Source organism: Pisolithus orientalis (assembly GCF_024613125.1).
Source record: "Pisolithus orientalis strain OTSU chromosome Unknown F5J12scaffold_1, whole genome shotgun sequence".
In the NCBI taxonomy this organism is placed as follows: domain Eukaryota; kingdom Fungi; phylum Basidiomycota; class Agaricomycetes; order Boletales; family Pisolithaceae; genus Pisolithus; species Pisolithus orientalis.
The window spans coordinates 1,788,733-1,802,115 of record NW_026260782.1 but is presented as its reverse complement, the minus strand read 5'-3'; the positions used below and the strand labels follow the sequence as shown (position 1 = coordinate 1,802,115).

At 52.3% G+C, this 13,383-nt stretch overlaps 8 protein-coding genes across 8 annotated transcripts; 3 read left to right on the top strand and 5 right to left on the bottom strand.

Moving 5' to 3' along the window:
• Positions 1-143: 143 nt before the first annotated feature.
• Positions 144-1,876, top strand: F5J12DRAFT_793974 (ribosomal protein L3-domain-containing protein). Its single transcript, XM_051743998.1, has 7 exons — positions 144-206; positions 271-280; positions 334-420; positions 479-572; positions 621-1,235; positions 1,290-1,579; positions 1,636-1,876. The coding sequence occupies exons 1-7, from the start codon at positions 202-204 to the stop codon at positions 1,699-1,701; spliced, it is 1,167 nt and encodes a 388-aa protein (XP_051605969.1). The 5' UTR covers positions 144-201; the 3' UTR covers positions 1,702-1,876.
• Positions 1,868-4,112, top strand: F5J12DRAFT_29618 (uncharacterized protein). The gene is made up of 2 exons (XM_051738781.1): positions 1,868-1,973; positions 2,027-4,112. The coding sequence occupies exon 2, from the start codon at positions 2,047-2,049 to the stop codon at positions 3,793-3,795; it is 1,749 nt and encodes a 582-aa protein (XP_051605968.1). The 5' UTR covers positions 1,868-1,973; positions 2,027-2,046; the 3' UTR covers positions 3,796-4,112.
• On the bottom strand, positions 3,854-4,855 carry F5J12DRAFT_29527 (alport syndrome). The gene is made up of 3 exons (XM_051738777.1): positions 4,645-4,855; positions 4,406-4,594; positions 3,854-4,309 (listed from the first exon to the last, which is right to left on the bottom strand). The coding sequence occupies exons 1-3, from the start codon at positions 4,788-4,790 to the stop codon at positions 3,913-3,915; spliced, it is 732 nt and encodes a 243-aa protein (XP_051605967.1). The 5' UTR covers positions 4,791-4,855; the 3' UTR covers positions 3,854-3,912.
• Position 4,856: 1 nt separating this feature from the next.
• On the bottom strand, positions 4,857-6,869 carry F5J12DRAFT_29526 (P-loop containing nucleoside triphosphate hydrolase protein). The gene is made up of 5 exons (XM_051738776.1): positions 6,444-6,869; positions 6,203-6,372; positions 6,045-6,138; positions 5,404-5,991; positions 4,857-5,348 (listed from the first exon to the last, which is right to left on the bottom strand). Exons 1-5 carry the CDS (start codon positions 6,532-6,534, stop codon positions 5,152-5,154), a joined length of 1,140 nt encoding a protein of 379 aa, XP_051605966.1. The 5' UTR covers positions 6,535-6,869; the 3' UTR covers positions 4,857-5,151.
• A 306-nt stretch (positions 6,870-7,175) lies between these two features.
• Positions 7,176-8,432, bottom strand: F5J12DRAFT_902306 (uncharacterized protein; the record flags this gene model as incomplete). The annotated part of the gene is made up of 6 exons (XM_051748280.1): positions 7,176-7,520; positions 7,543-7,647; positions 7,700-7,786; positions 7,815-7,990; positions 8,043-8,204; positions 8,264-8,432. The coding sequence occupies 6 exons, from the start codon at positions 8,430-8,432 to the stop codon at positions 7,176-7,178; spliced, it is 1,044 nt and encodes a 347-aa protein (XP_051605965.1).
• A 187-nt stretch (positions 8,433-8,619) lies between these two features.
• Positions 8,620-10,214, top strand: F5J12DRAFT_909374 (pyridine nucleotide disulfide oxidoreductase-like protein; the record flags this gene model as incomplete). The annotated part of the gene is made up of 5 exons (XM_051749009.1): positions 8,620-8,700; positions 8,748-8,787; positions 8,848-8,947; positions 9,003-9,031; positions 9,085-10,214. Exons 1-5 carry the CDS (start codon positions 8,635-8,637, stop codon positions 10,212-10,214), a joined length of 1,365 nt encoding a protein of 454 aa, XP_051605964.1. The 5' UTR covers positions 8,620-8,634.
• A 62-nt stretch (positions 10,215-10,276) lies between these two features.
• F5J12DRAFT_711629 (NDUFA12-domain-containing protein) lies at positions 10,277-10,923 on the bottom strand (the record flags this gene model as incomplete). Its single annotated transcript, XM_051740719.1, has 5 exons — positions 10,277-10,381; positions 10,438-10,554; positions 10,614-10,642; positions 10,696-10,745; positions 10,808-10,923. 5 exons carry the CDS (start codon positions 10,921-10,923, stop codon positions 10,277-10,279), a joined length of 417 nt encoding a protein of 138 aa, XP_051605963.1.
• Positions 10,924-11,005: 82 nt separating this feature from the next.
• F5J12DRAFT_793939 (uncharacterized protein) lies at positions 11,006-13,316 on the bottom strand. Its single transcript, XM_051743997.1, has 2 exons — positions 12,936-13,316; positions 11,006-12,873 (listed from the first exon to the last, which is right to left on the bottom strand). The coding sequence occupies exons 1-2, from the start codon at positions 13,247-13,249 to the stop codon at positions 11,277-11,279; spliced, it is 1,911 nt and encodes a 636-aa protein (XP_051605962.1). The 5' UTR covers positions 13,250-13,316; the 3' UTR covers positions 11,006-11,276.
• Between the last annotated feature and the right edge of the window lie 67 nt (positions 13,317-13,383).

Genomic DNA, 13,383 nt, shown 5'->3' with positions numbered 1-13,383 from the left:
AAGAAGTGAGAGACCTACTAGGATTACGAGGGAGATAAGACCACCAGCCCGCTGGTGAGCGGGGAAGGGAAGACCCGAAATGGGAACTGACTGTACAGTATTTCAGCCACCGACCCGGCAACCTCCGTCCCACCACTGTACACCCTCTCGGGGACCAGGCCAAAATCTCGCAGCCCACCCCGTCTTCAAGACCCTCCCAAGATGAGGTGAGTATCGATCAATCAAATCTACGCCGCGACGAAGGATCTCATTGTGCACCGCGTTTTCTAGTCACCGTAAGGTTCGTTGGAATCGTCAGGCAATTATGTCCGCGTGCTCAAACTACCCGAACAGTACGAAGCCCCCCGCCACGGCTCTCTCGGATTCCTTCCTCGCAAACGTGCCGCTCGTCACCGCGGAAAGGTCAAATCGTTCCCCAAGGTATGTCTATTCTCAGAGACGCGCGAGGGGTTTTCGATCTTGATTTTTTATTTATTAGGATGACCCTAAAAAACCCGTCCACTTGACCGCCTTCATGGGCTACAAGGCTGGTATGACCCATATCGTCCGCGAGCTCGACCGTCCAGGATCCAGTATGTCGCGATTCTTCCCTTTGAAATTCCTATTGACTTGTTTCGCAGAGATGCACAAGCGCGAGATTGTGGAGGCAGTTACGATTGTCGAGACTCCACCAATGATTGTCGTTGGTGTTGTCGGTTACGTCGAAACTCCCCGCGGTCTCCGCACGCTCACCACCGTTTGGACTTCCCACCTATCAGACGCAGTTAAGCGTCGGTTCTACAAGAACTGGTACCGCTCGAAGAAGAAGGCGTTCACTCGCTACGCCAAGAAGCACGCCGAGGACGGTGGCAAGTCCACGGCTCGCGAACTCGAGCGTATCCGCAAATACTGCACTGTCGTCCGTGTCCTCGCACACACTCAAATTCGCTTGACGGGTCTCAGCCAGAAGAAAGCACACCTTATGGAGATCCAGGTTAACGGTGGTTCGATCGCCGACAAGGTCGACTTTGCATACGGCCTCTTCGAGAAGCCGGTCGAGATCCCTACCGTCTTCGAGCAGAACGAGTGTATTGATGTTATCGCTGTCACCAAGGGTCACGGTTTCGAGGGTGTTACCCACCGTTGGGGTACCAAGAAGCTTCCTCGCAAGACTCACAAGGGTCTTCGCAAAGTTGCTTGTATTGGTGCATGGCATCCTTCCAAGGTCATGTTCTCTGTTGCCCGTGCTGGTCAACGTATGTGTTCAATGTGTTGATCCGGGATGGCAACTAACCCAACGAATCACGCAGACGGCTACCACCACCGCACTGAGATAAACAAGAAAATCTACCGCATTGGCCGGGGCGACGATGATGCTAACGCGTCGACGGAGTCGGATGTCACGAAGAAGTTGATTACACCCATGGGTGGTTTCCCCCATTATGGTATTGTAAAGAACGACTTCTTGATGCTCAAGGGTGCGATCCCCGGTACCAAGAAACGTGTCATCACCCTCCGCAAGTCTCTCATGGTTCACACCTCCCGCCGGGATCTCGAAAAAATCGATCTCAAGTTCATCGACACGTCCTCGAAGTTCGGTGTAAGGAATACCATCCTATCATGGGAGTCTTGTTCGCTCACGCGTTTGCAATATAGCACGGTTCCTTCCAAACCCCTGCAGAAAAAGCTGCGTTCCTGGGGACGCTCAAGCCCCGGGCTTAGTCGCACCACATCCGTACTTAGGTTTTATATGTTCTGCTATGCTTCGGTTCACTTTCTATGCAACGTAGTCCTACGTACCACCAATGCCATTACTTTCCGCATGCACAATACGTAAATTTGTAGGATGGAGTGTGAAACCATGAATACTTTTGAAGCAACGATAGAGTCGGCGGCCGATTTTTCTCGCTTTTGCAATGTTTTTGCAGGCTTAGTAGCGCTCTGTACCATTGGGTCCATCAACGTTTCAACACTAGCAGTCAGTGCCAGTCGCGGTAGGTTCTACGAGTTGATACCTACGTCTCATTCAACTCAATCACGACACAAGGATGACTGCACTGGATAGTTATGCTTGCAGGGTCCAAGCTGGGCCTAGGATGTTTTGTGTGGAGTCTGCCTCGTCCAGCGCAACGACGCTGCCTCACATCATGCAAGTTCACCCGGTGCGTGCAAACATCCGCGAGGGAGGTAATCCGACGGGCGAAGGGCAAGGGGGCTGTAGCCGTGCACGACGAACGCTATCTTGTGGACGGGGCCGAGATAACGGGCACTGGCCACACGGCTCCACCGACATGGATGTACAAGTCGAACAAATTCACTTCCAAGACTCGTACAGCGGCTGCAAAGCGCCGTCTTGGGGACGAAAACGCCGAATATCGTTGCGCTGGCGGTGTTTCGCACTCGTATACCCACCGTGGTCGCCAAAAGCTCCCGGTCCCAACCCAAAGTCCACAAGGGTATCAAGCAGCCCCGAGAGACAAGCGACTCGAACAACGACTCCATGTCTTGCTCACTGCGCCAACCATTCCCAACGCGTGGACAGCCTACCAATATCTCATAACCAACTATCCATACAATCCCCTCCAGAAGCCCGTCATACCATATGGTCACCTCCATCGCCTAGCTGCACGCCTCGCGTCTGTCAAGCCTCGAACACGCACCCTGTACCTTCAGTTGTCATCTGTCCTTGCAACCCTCCACAGGACAGGCGGTCGCATTTTCGTATGGGAATGGAACGCGTTGATCGATTGTGCGGGAAAGCAGTGGAGGAAAACGAGCATTGCAGACTACAGAACTGCATTAGATATTTTCAATGACATGAAGACGCTACCATGTCTGCCAGAACACTCAGCCTCCGATGATCCCTTCTCCAACAGCTCTCCTTCACAGCCTTCATTCCCCACTGCGTCTTGGTCTCCAGTAAAGCCGGATATTACGACTTATACCACTCTATTGTCTATTGCCGCTCGCTCCAAACAGGACGTTGCCGTCCGCCATGCCTCAAAACTGTTGCGAATGTCGGACTTCTCGCCCACCCGATTTACCTACTTAACCCTGCTTAGTTTCTACGCCCGTACCAACCAGTTGTCCGAGGTCCGATCCACACTACAGAAGATGAAACAGCAGGGCGTGGAGGTCGGTATGATAGGGCTCAACACCTGCATTTGGGCATTCGCAAATAACGGCCGCATGGACATCGCTTGCATGATTTATCGCGTACTCCGTTATAATGTTGTGCGAGAGACCGGCTCCATGGCGGACGACGTTGCCGCAGCTGCTCGCCATCTGAGGGACGCGGAACACCTCGACATCCCACCTGGCTTCTCACCAAACCGGGCCGTTTATACGTCTATGATCCAGTGCTCCGCGTACCGAGGAAATATGGTCCAAGCATTGCATGTCTTCGCGGATATGCTATCGATGCCGTCACGTCATCTACCATCCATGGCAGCCTTTCGTGCAATCTTCCTTGGGTTTTACCGACATGGACGCAGACTCGGACCAACGAAGTTCACGGACGGTCTGACTACACAAGAGCAGCGACATCTGCCGGAGCTATCAGCCTGGAATCTCGATAATCTTACGCTAGTTTTCAAGGCATTCATGGATCTCCCGAAAGGCATCAAAGCAAATGGGCGACTTCTGTATTGGATCATTGTCGCTTTTGGGAGGTTGAGTGGGAATGACCCAGTGGTATTGCGTAATGTATGGGAGCAGCTGGAGGGCAAGTACGGTCGAGGCTGGGATGGCCGGCTGGAACGTATAGGAAGGGCAATTTATTCCTCCCAGGCGATAGACAGGAAAGACCGAGCGTGATGCAGTTACAGTAAAGTGGCATTCTTTCTAGAGAGTACAGCACATACACCTTTCCCGTTAATCAATACAATTGTGAAGAGATAGTCCAAAATGACTGGATGGGGGACATTATTGGCGTTAGATCGTTTCATCTCCGTTGTTTCTTCGCCACTGAACAAAGTCATCCCAGTCCACTGTGCATTTCGCACTCTGATATCTGCGAAGTCTGACACTCCGTCGCGTGTCTTCTGAGATTGGTCCTGCCCAGCCAGCTTTACGCATTGCACTTTCAACAGCTTCTATCTTGTCCCAACCCTGGGCGGGTATCACGTCCGGCAGATATGTGGCCGTCAAGGTCCGTCTGGAAGTAAAGCGTGGGAGAAACGAGGAAGAGGAGAAAGGTGACGAGGCGGAGGACGATGACCGGGACGTCGGGTATAATGCAGGATCTGGAAAAGTGATATATATGCCATGTGTGCCAATCGTCCAATCAAGATAGGACGAAGCGTCCTCGAAATTGGTCAACAATGAGACGCTGTGAAATGATATGATTACAAGCGTGTGAGCGAGAAGCACGAATAGTGTAGTTGACACCCGCTCACGGATATCGAAATGAAAGGGAAGGACCAACCAGCATTCGAGGAAGGATAGTTCCTTCTCCTCTATTCGACTGAACCGACTATCCTTGAAAGCGCTGATTAGGGCGTATTCGGCAATGCCATCTCGCAAAGGAAGCGGCTCAAAGTTTCCAATACAGCCCCGGAGCCTGGGTGCACGGCCGGGGCGAGATGACTTTGTATTCCAGGTCACAAAGAGTGGGCTGACAGCGGGTGAGCAAGTATGTACCGAGGGTTGGCACGCGGCACGTACAACTTCTCGTCTGGAAAGTCAGGGGGAATGGGTGCGCTGTCTGTCAGCGCACAGTACAGGGCATCGAATGCATGGAAGCAGTGCGCTTGGGTGCAGATGTTATCGTCCTCGACGGTGGTCTCGCCTGCCTCAGGCAGGAGGGACATGGCAGTAGGGGGCAAGAGAGGGGCACCCCAATAATGACTGATCTGCCTTATCGGGCTTGTCCACCTCTAATATCACACCATCACCGTGCCAGATTTGAAAGTTGCTGGGAGTCCAGAAGTGACTATGGACATATCTACTTAATGTAATGAATATGGTATGAAAGGATAAGTCAAGTCAATAATGGTAGACGGCAAAAATGAACAGGTTGGGCGTAGATGTCAATGTAACCTAGGACTCGTAGTAGACATAGCGGCTTGTGTGTGGGAGGACAAATAGAGGAAGACAGCATGAGTTATTAATGATATGAACAGGACGGAAGATGACAGCGGGGATGCGGGCCGAACTGCCGTGACAGCTTCATCACGAAGAACAGCAGCTCCATCCCCCAGAGACACGCATCTTCTCCAGGGCCTCGTCTCCACCCTGGCCATCGCAGGTAGGCGTGCTCGTAGGCGATAAGAAAACACTGTCCCGCTTCTTGAGCTCGTTCTCGTGGTCGATGGCATCCCGTCTCTCTATGATTGCAGCGATAAGCGAATCAAAGAGCGTTTGGATCCCTAACAGAGCTGTCAGTTGCCACGAAACCAAACTACTATGAAATCCGACAGTTACCGAGATCGTCTTTGGCGGAGACTTCGAAGAGTTCCATGCCCTTCTCAAGGCCCCATTCTTGGTCATCTTCAAACTCTTCGTCCTCAGGGAGACTGTTGCTGCTTGTCTCGGTCGCATCATTCCAATTCCCCCCATATCTTCCGAAATGGGAACCATATCGGGATTGATCAGATCTCGCCGTTTCGACAACGGTCCGCGATCTGTGGAGAGATGTTGCCTTGGACTTGTGTTGCGATAATCCACCAGTAGTTTTAGAACGAGAGAACCCGACACTACTGTGTTGCAATGCTGGCGTTGTGCTGACTGCAGGATCAAGATAAGAAGCACTGTGTGGTGGGGAGGATTTGGTGGGAGTGTTGTTGAGGGGAACGGATCGGATACTGGTGAAGGATGTGAACCTCGGGCGGATGTAGGGGAATGTAGATGAAGGCGGTGGGGGAGGCGGTGGGGATGGTGGCCTTGGAGGAGGGAACCAATTATGTAGAGAGAGGCGTGCAAGGTCTGACGTGACCTGACGTTGCCGGTGTAGGTCGGCTTTGGATCCAACAATATAGATGATAAGGTCCGGAGAACAATTCTTCTTCAATTCTGTAGGACAAGGGAGCTGAGCAGGCCTAACCTGGGGGAGAGGCAAGACGCACCTTCCAACCAGCCCCGTACATCATCAAAAGAGGCAGCGTTCGTGATATCGTACAAGAGGAGGGCAGCGTTGGCTCCTCGATAATACATTGGGGCCTGATTGAGATTGGGTTAGAGGCCGAGAGCCAAAGGAACAAGTACGTGGAGACTGGGTGCTCACCATGCTTCGGAATCGCTCCTGGCCCGCAGTGTCCCACAGTTGTAGAGAGACCTTCAACCCGTCAACATAGACTTTCTTGGTGACGAAGAAAGCCCCGGTGGTGGATGTCATATTCCTGGGATCAAACCTGTTTTGAGTGTACCGGAAGAGGAGGCTGGTCTTGCCAACACCTATGGAGGATGAGAGGATGAAGTGACGGTGTGAATGGGTTATGATTGCTGTAGGCGCAATGCAGACAAACCCGTGTTGCCCATGACCACTATTTTTGCGTCTATCCCATGGTGTTCGTACCTGGACCTTTTGTAAGGGTCCATAGGAGGATAGTCCGCCATCCAGGACGACGTCGACGGTAAGGAGAGAATGCCACCGAGGGCGAGTAGTGAGAGGGGGGAACGAAAGACAGCAACGGAGTGCAACCAAAACTTTGAGCAAGTGAGACCAACTAGGAAAGTTCTGACGCGACCCCCGCGACTCACGTGCCTCAAGCCAACTACTCCTCAAATTAACAGTACTTTGGTATTTATCCCTGAGCTCGGCTTGCGAGCTATCCGGTACAGTACCGTCGGTGGTACAGCCCGTGCACGTTGCGACCTCCATTACTCGGGTGACTGCTGACTTGCTCCACAGCACAGCGCCTCTAGTTTTGATGCGCGTCATTGACGGTGGCGAGTTCCAACAGCCTATCCCATAAGTATCTTGGCAATTGGGACCCGAACACTCAGTTGTTGGCCGGAAGCAGATAATGAATTTACCTCCTATGTTAGGCTGGGATCCTGTGCCACCCTTTCAAATTAGCCACATGCCTGGGGTTCTCCTCGGCTCATCAGGCACGGGTCGGCTCACCCCTCGTCCCGTACAGAGCGCTGTCCGCTTATTCAGGCTTGTCATCCAGAAAGGGGCTCCCTCCCTGTCCTAGCGTCTCGCTACTGCATCAGGACAACCTAGGGGGTCTAGCATTAAAGAGACAGTGCTGTCATTCGCCACCTCTAGTCCGCTTGAACTCCTCCACCCAATTTTGCTCTACCTCGCCTTTCGGCAGGACTGCGAAGGTAAGATACCCATCTTTCAGTTCCAAACCATCCATCGGCTCCCCGGGTTTCTCCATCGCCACCCTACAGACATCTCCCAGCGTCATTTTCTTGCCGATTCTGAGAAGGCGTTTCCGACGCGTTATCGCGTATACTACCAAATTAGTTGCAGCGTACTCGTTCCTGAGGTCCCAGCTGGGTGGTGGTGCCTGGGGCGGGAACATCTGGGATAGGTGTGCTGAAAAGGCAGTGTCCTCCGCGAAGTCGGATATGACATCTGAGGTCGCATGCTGGGGATACTAGAAAGAATACCGGAAAGATCAACCTCGATTTACTAGTGTCTTCAGGGTCAAAATGTGGCGAGTAGGGGTTCGCTGACGTCCCTTGCGGACTCGTCATCCGATACAAGTGTCTCTCCTACATTCTGATCCGTCAACACGTGGTTTTCAGTCAATAGGGGATTTCTTGCCTCGAGGGCTGCTTGTAGCGCACGCTCTTCGTCTCGTTCCTTTCGTAAATGGTCTTCCTTTTCTCGTTGCTTACGATCCCGTCTCCGCTTTGGCCTTCGCTGCCCGGTCACGGACGCTTTTAACGCCTTGATTGTGTGTGTCGAACGACAGACATCTATCACAACAATCTAGCGCTTCCTCTGAGCGGTCCAAGCAAAGCAAAGCCACGGCTGAGCGATAGTATGCTTTCGATGACTCTGGGTTGATGTTCAACACCCTCGAGCAGTCGCGTAGTACAGATCCGTAATTCTCTGACTACGTTCAACAGCACTTGTTAAACCAGAATTTGTCCAGGTCACGTACGAAGTTCCAGATTACAAGCTGCGCGATTGCATAGAAGACCCTCTAGGAGTGCATTGTCCGTTGGTTTCGCATCGATTCCCTGCGTGTAAAATCCCATGGCTTCGCGATACCTTTTCCCCTTAAAATAGTCGTTCCCCTGTTCCTTGAAATTTTGGGCAATCTCTTGCCGGGTAAATTGGAAGCTCGTGAGGTAAGTCTAAGGGCAGTAGGAGCCGTAGTACCAACCATCAGGGCGTCCCCTCGTGCGCCAGACTCTGCAAGCGCTTGCACCGCAACGTCATCCGTGCTATCAGTGGGGAGTGACTTCATGAACAGCGGCAAGTTTTCTACCGCCGCCATCTTCCTGTCGAAATCCTCCCGTGGAGCCTCATCCGGGCCTATGAACGCCATCTCAATTGTTGATCTCTGTCCGTGCCACTGTCAAGCCGCAGGATCGCTTTGTCCGACCTCCGTGGTCGATCCGGAGATGACTGAGGCGGGTGGCTGCAGGGAACCAGTCGTAGCAGGATCTAATTGAATTATCTAATCACTTATTATCGATTCAATACATAATGTATTAGTGCTGCCCCAATACTGCAGTGGTGCGCACTTCATGTCTGCTTCACGAATACGCGGTTTGACTGCCGCATTGAATTCGGCAGGAAAGCACAAGTACAAGGTTTGTGCCCGTAGCTGTCGTGACTTCCTACCAACAGTTCGTACCAGAGTCCCGACGGAGCTGTTGACTTTCTGGTTGTCGGAGGTGGTACGAACCATCATCCGCATCTCTACACAGTTCATCGCCGTGGATAAGCCATTTTTGTAGGCGTCGTGGGCTTGGCTGTTGCCCAGAGATTGGTGGAACGCTTTCCGGACAAGTCCACATATCTTGTTGAAAGACACGGGGGTGCCGGGGAAGAGACAAGGTGTGCACCAGGGTAATGTCTCGACAAAATGCTACACATTTAACGCTTCACTCAGCTCCCGCAACTCAGAAGTTATACATGCGGGTAACCAGCCGCTGATGGTGATACTTTCGACTTTAACTAACCAAATGCTACAGGACTTTATTATCCAGCGGATTCACTCAAGACACAGCTATGCCTGCGGGGCAGACATCTCATGTATGACCGATGTCAGCGCCATAATATCCCACATTTGAAGACAGGAAAACTCGTAGTCGCACACGAGGGTCAACGCCCATACGTAGAAGGCCTTTACGAGAAGTCCCGTCAACTTGGGTGGCCAAAACACTTCACACAACACTCCCGCAATGGTGCAGTCCTTCCTACCAGACTTATCACTGGGGACGAAGCCCGCGTGCTAGAACCTGACCTCTCCAAAGACATAACCACCGCCCTTTGGAGCCCAGAAACTGGCATCGTAGACTCCCATGCGCTCATGGAAAGCCTCGAGAAAGATATTACGGAGTCGACAGGGGGCGAACTTGTGTATTCCACACGTGTGGTCCGCGTCGACCCCCACAACAAGAGGGAGGTGTCGTCTGCATCGACCAGTGCACAAGATGGCTGGGTTGTACAAACCACGACGGGTGACGCACGAGATGGAGACGCGCTCTTCGCGAAAACCCTTATCAACGCGTCAGGCCTATCAGCCACCCTCATACTGAACTCACTTCTCTTCGAATCTTCCCGCATTCCAATGTACTTTGCCCGTGGGTCATACGCAGCGTACAGGGGTCCGGGTGTGTCGAACATTAAACACCTCATATACCCTTGCGCACAGACTGGACCGAACATACATGCATTCCAATCCCTCGGAACTCATCTCACCCTGGATATGCGTGGCAATGTACGCTTCGGACCAGACTTGGAGTGGATATCACCACCGTCCAGTTCGGCCGACGATGTTTCTGACGAAGCCCACGCAGACTTCTGGACCAAATATCTGGTACCAGACGAATCCAGGCTAGAGGACATGCATGGTGCGGTGACCAAGTATTTGCCGAATGTCCAGAAGAAGAATTTCAGGCCGGACTACGTTGGCATCCGTCCTAAGCTCGTGGTTTCAGGATTTCAAGACTTTGTCATCCGCAAAGACTATGCGGACGGCATCGGCAGCGGATTGATGGTCAGTCTGATGGGTATTGAGAGTCCAGGTCTCACCTCCTGCCTGGCCATTGCAGAGCATGTGACCGAGGACATCATTGCCCGGGAGCAAAACGACTCGTAGAAATAAAGTATATTACGATCTAGAGGATACCACTGCATTGTGATCCGTCAGAATCTCGCTCATCAACCCCGAACCATGACCTTTGGCTCCCATGCACTGATTTTAGGCGCAGCGGTGTTGTACGGGCGATACGCACCGCGTGTGCCAGTTAAATTTTCTACCCATGGCTATAACGACAGTTCGAGTCGGGGGTCAACCGGTTGCACAGTACAAGGGTACATACCGCCTTCCAGGGTGGTGATAAGTTCTGCATCACTTTGTCCTCAGTTGGTGGTAGCAAGCGAATGTGCTGCAGCCAAGAATGCCATTCCGCAGGGACTTGGGTTGCATTGTTGTAATGCTGTCGGAGGGCATCAGTGAGAAAGGGAGTGAGCGAGCTCCGGGAAGTTTGTTACGAACCTGCGCAAAGTCAACCCATCGGTGACGGCCTAGTGATACCATAAGTAGCGGTTTCTGAGAACATCCGACGACTCATGCGCACCAGGAATTTCGTCGTCGGGGTTCAGGTTCTCGTAGTATTTATTACCGAACCTGTCCACGCGTAGAGCAAGTCAACTTTGAGTATCCGGTAGTTTGTCAACGACTACTCTCACTGATCAGTCCCAACTAGAGCACCAGCCTTTGCGTCGCCAATGTTTTGCATTTGATGCCACCATTGCTTGATTCCTGTCCTACGAATATTCCGCACATATCGTATGAAGGAGACCATCGTCGGTGTGGGAGGAGAGGCGTATTTGTTTGTGTTTGGGCATCGCTGCCAGATCTGCTCACGCGGAAAAGGCAAATGTTGCGAGACGAAGGAATACATTCAGTGAAAGTACAGAACTGTTGTGGAAACACGCCAAATCATCCAGCGTCGAGTATTAAGGTAACATATGCTGAACACAATGTAGTGACAAGTGGAAATCCTGACAACGCACTGCGACCACCGGGGAGCTGACGATTAAATAGCACTACACCGATGCAAAAGAGGGATGAAACAAGAGGAAAGCAAGGAACGTGGGCGAAAAACGAATTGAACAACAGACTAAAACCATAAGCGATATCTCCGCACGACGCGTATCATTCGGCATACAGAACATGTTTAGCGGTGCGGTCCAGCCATTCCCGCAGGTCACCGTCGTTCTCGAGACCCACGAACTCGTTGCTAAGACTGTCGCGATACCGGAGAGTGGTGATATTTGCGCCAAGTCTCCCTTGAACCTTCTTCATCAGCTCAGAATGCGTGACTTTGGGGTGGACTCGGATCGCAATCAAGTCATCAGCGACAAATATCTTGATCCTCACGAATGCCGTCTGTGGATTCTCTGCGGATACAGGAGGAGCGTTCAGATTGGTGTTAGCTGCAGAGTGAGAACGGGTCCGTGATGAGGGTTGGGAAGAGTGCATTGAAGACGGTGGTGAGGGTTTGTAGTCGGGTAGGTGAGAATCCGAAGACACCGACCCACGCGATGCCCCATTTTCATGGAAGCCACCCACGGGAGAAGCTTGTGCTTGTGAGCCATTGCGGTGGATGGATGTCAGTGTGGTAGAACGCTGGTGCCCAAGGTGATGAATGGAGTGAACCTGGGTTGGTGGCGTACGATCTTCACCATAATACGACCCATCACTGCGGTCGTCCCTGTCGGACAACCTGACGTCGCCAAGGGTGTGACGGACCTCTTCATCGAAGTCCTGGGTTACGGAGCAACCATCTGCAACCTCCTGATTTCCCCCCCCAGCAGCCAAGGCATCAAGCTCGCTATATCGAGGCTCGATTTCATGCTCGTAGTCACCCGGCTTTAAAGCGAGGAAGTCACGGATCAGTTGATGCTCTAATATGTACGGTGCTCCCATGGAGTTTAGCGCGCACAACTGGTGAAGGTAGGCGTCTAATTCCTCCCGTCGTGTGGCGGTCACTTGGTCATTCACTTCTGATGACGGTCCGGGCATGAAAGGCAAGATGCGGGGCGAAGGAGGCTCACGGCCAGCCTCGTGGGGGAATGTGTCCAAAAGATGCAATTGGAAGTCGTAGAAATCACGGTACGCACGGAAGAGGACGAGCTGCTTAGCCATCGGAAGTTCAGAAGACCCATCAGAAGCATAGGGTTGGAAGATGGCATCAACTCGGAACCAATACTCATTCAGTTCGAAGTGGAAAGAAACGACACTGGCTGAAAGGAGGATACCATCCGGGAGGGGTGTGGTAGATGAAGTCTGAGCAGGTTGCGAAGCCGATGGGGAGGTTGCGTATGGGCTATTCGTGACCGAAGACTTTGGTTCTTCGATTACCCCCAGTGCAATGGAGCTCTGTTTGTAGTTAATCATCGCCCGCTTCCAATCCTCGACCTCGGGAAGGTCTCCGCGATCGATCAGGGCGTTCATGTCGAGAATAGGAATATTCGTTACAGGATCTCGCACTTGCACGAAGGTAGCAGGAATCAAACCCGGTCGACCAAGCCTACCAATCGGCTTGGCAACGAACCATTCACGGTTTGAGTGAGCAACAACTGAGATCGGATCACCTGCTTTCGCGTCGAGTTCGTCTGTGCGTTCTGCAGTGAAGTCATGGATCACGATAGCATAGAAAACGCTAGTTTTTTGGGTTCCCGGGGATTTAGGCGGTCCTAATGGGCTGACTGGACTGCTGGGGCCGACACTGATGTGAGAAGAGCGCATTCTATCGCAAGATGCATGAGGCGGTGAAGAACGGAACACAAGTAGGAGAGGGGAGTGGCTTACGGGTTGGGGCTCTTGCAGAATTCCTCGAACATGTTCTTAGGAACAAGTCCTCGAGCACCTGTGACAGGATTGTGGGCCTCATACCAAGGTCCGTAATTGTCCGGATCGCCAGTGACATAAAAGAAATCGCCCTTTGAGAAGGGCAGCTGAGTAGGCGCGGATGGCCTATGCGAATTGATTGCACGAATGACTTTCTGCGGCGGCAGGGAGGCAGAGAGAGGTTTAGATATGGAAGGCAAAGGCAGCGGGGTGGAGATCTGAAGACGGTGAACATCCTTGTTCCCGTTGAGGGACTTTCGTAGCGACTTCATCATTAACGCAGCATAAACGAGGGGATCTGGGGACGCTGGCTGAGTGGAAGCAAGCGAGCGGACGGGCACAACTGAAAACAGATTTACTGTATGAAGGCTACTTATTATTATCATGGATAGTTCTCGCATTTCTTTCC

Bases quoted from the DNA above. Each gene is read 5' to 3' on its own strand.
- F5J12DRAFT_29618 (XM_051738781.1), top strand. From the start codon at position 2,047: ATGCTTGCAGGGTCCAAGCTGGGCCTAGGATGTTTTGTGTGGAGTCTG.
- F5J12DRAFT_793939 (XM_051743997.1), bottom strand. From the start codon at position 13,249: ATGATGAAGTCGCTACGAAAGTCCCTCAACGGGAACAAGGATGTTCAC. The intron at 12,874-12,935 runs GTAAGCCACTCC...ATCTTGCGATAG, and splicing joins TTCTGCAAGAGCCCCAACCC to AATGCGCTCTTCTCACATCA.
- F5J12DRAFT_29526 (XM_051738776.1), bottom strand. From the start codon at position 6,534: ATGGCGGACTATCCTCCTATGGACCCTTACAAAAGGTCCAGGTACGAA. The intron at 6,373-6,443 runs GTTTGTCTGCAT...CATCCTCCATAG, and splicing joins AGTGGTCATGGGCAACACGG to GTGTTGGCAAGACCAGCCTC. The intron at 5,992-6,044 runs GTGCGTCTTGCC...CTTGTCCTACAG, and splicing joins TGTACGGGGCTGGTTGGAAG to AATTGAAGAAGAATTGTTCT.
- F5J12DRAFT_29527 (XM_051738777.1), bottom strand. From the start codon at position 4,790: ATGTCCCTCCTGCCTGAGGCAGGCGAGACCACCGTCGAGGACGATAAC. The intron at 4,595-4,644 runs GTACGTGCCGCG...ACCCGCTGTCAG, and splicing joins GACTTTCCAGACGAGAAGTT to CCCACTCTTTGTGACCTGGA. The intron at 4,310-4,405 runs GTTGGTCCTTCC...ATCATTTCACAG, and splicing joins CTATCCTTCCTCGAATGCTG to CGTCTCATTGTTGACCAATT.
- F5J12DRAFT_793974 (XM_051743998.1), top strand. The intron at 1,236-1,289 runs GTATGTGTTCAA...CGAATCACGCAG, and splicing joins TGTTGCCCGTGCTGGTCAAC to ACGGCTACCACCACCGCACT. The intron at 1,580-1,635 runs GTAAGGAATACC...TTTGCAATATAG, and splicing joins ACACGTCCTCGAAGTTCGGT to CACGGTTCCTTCCAAACCCC.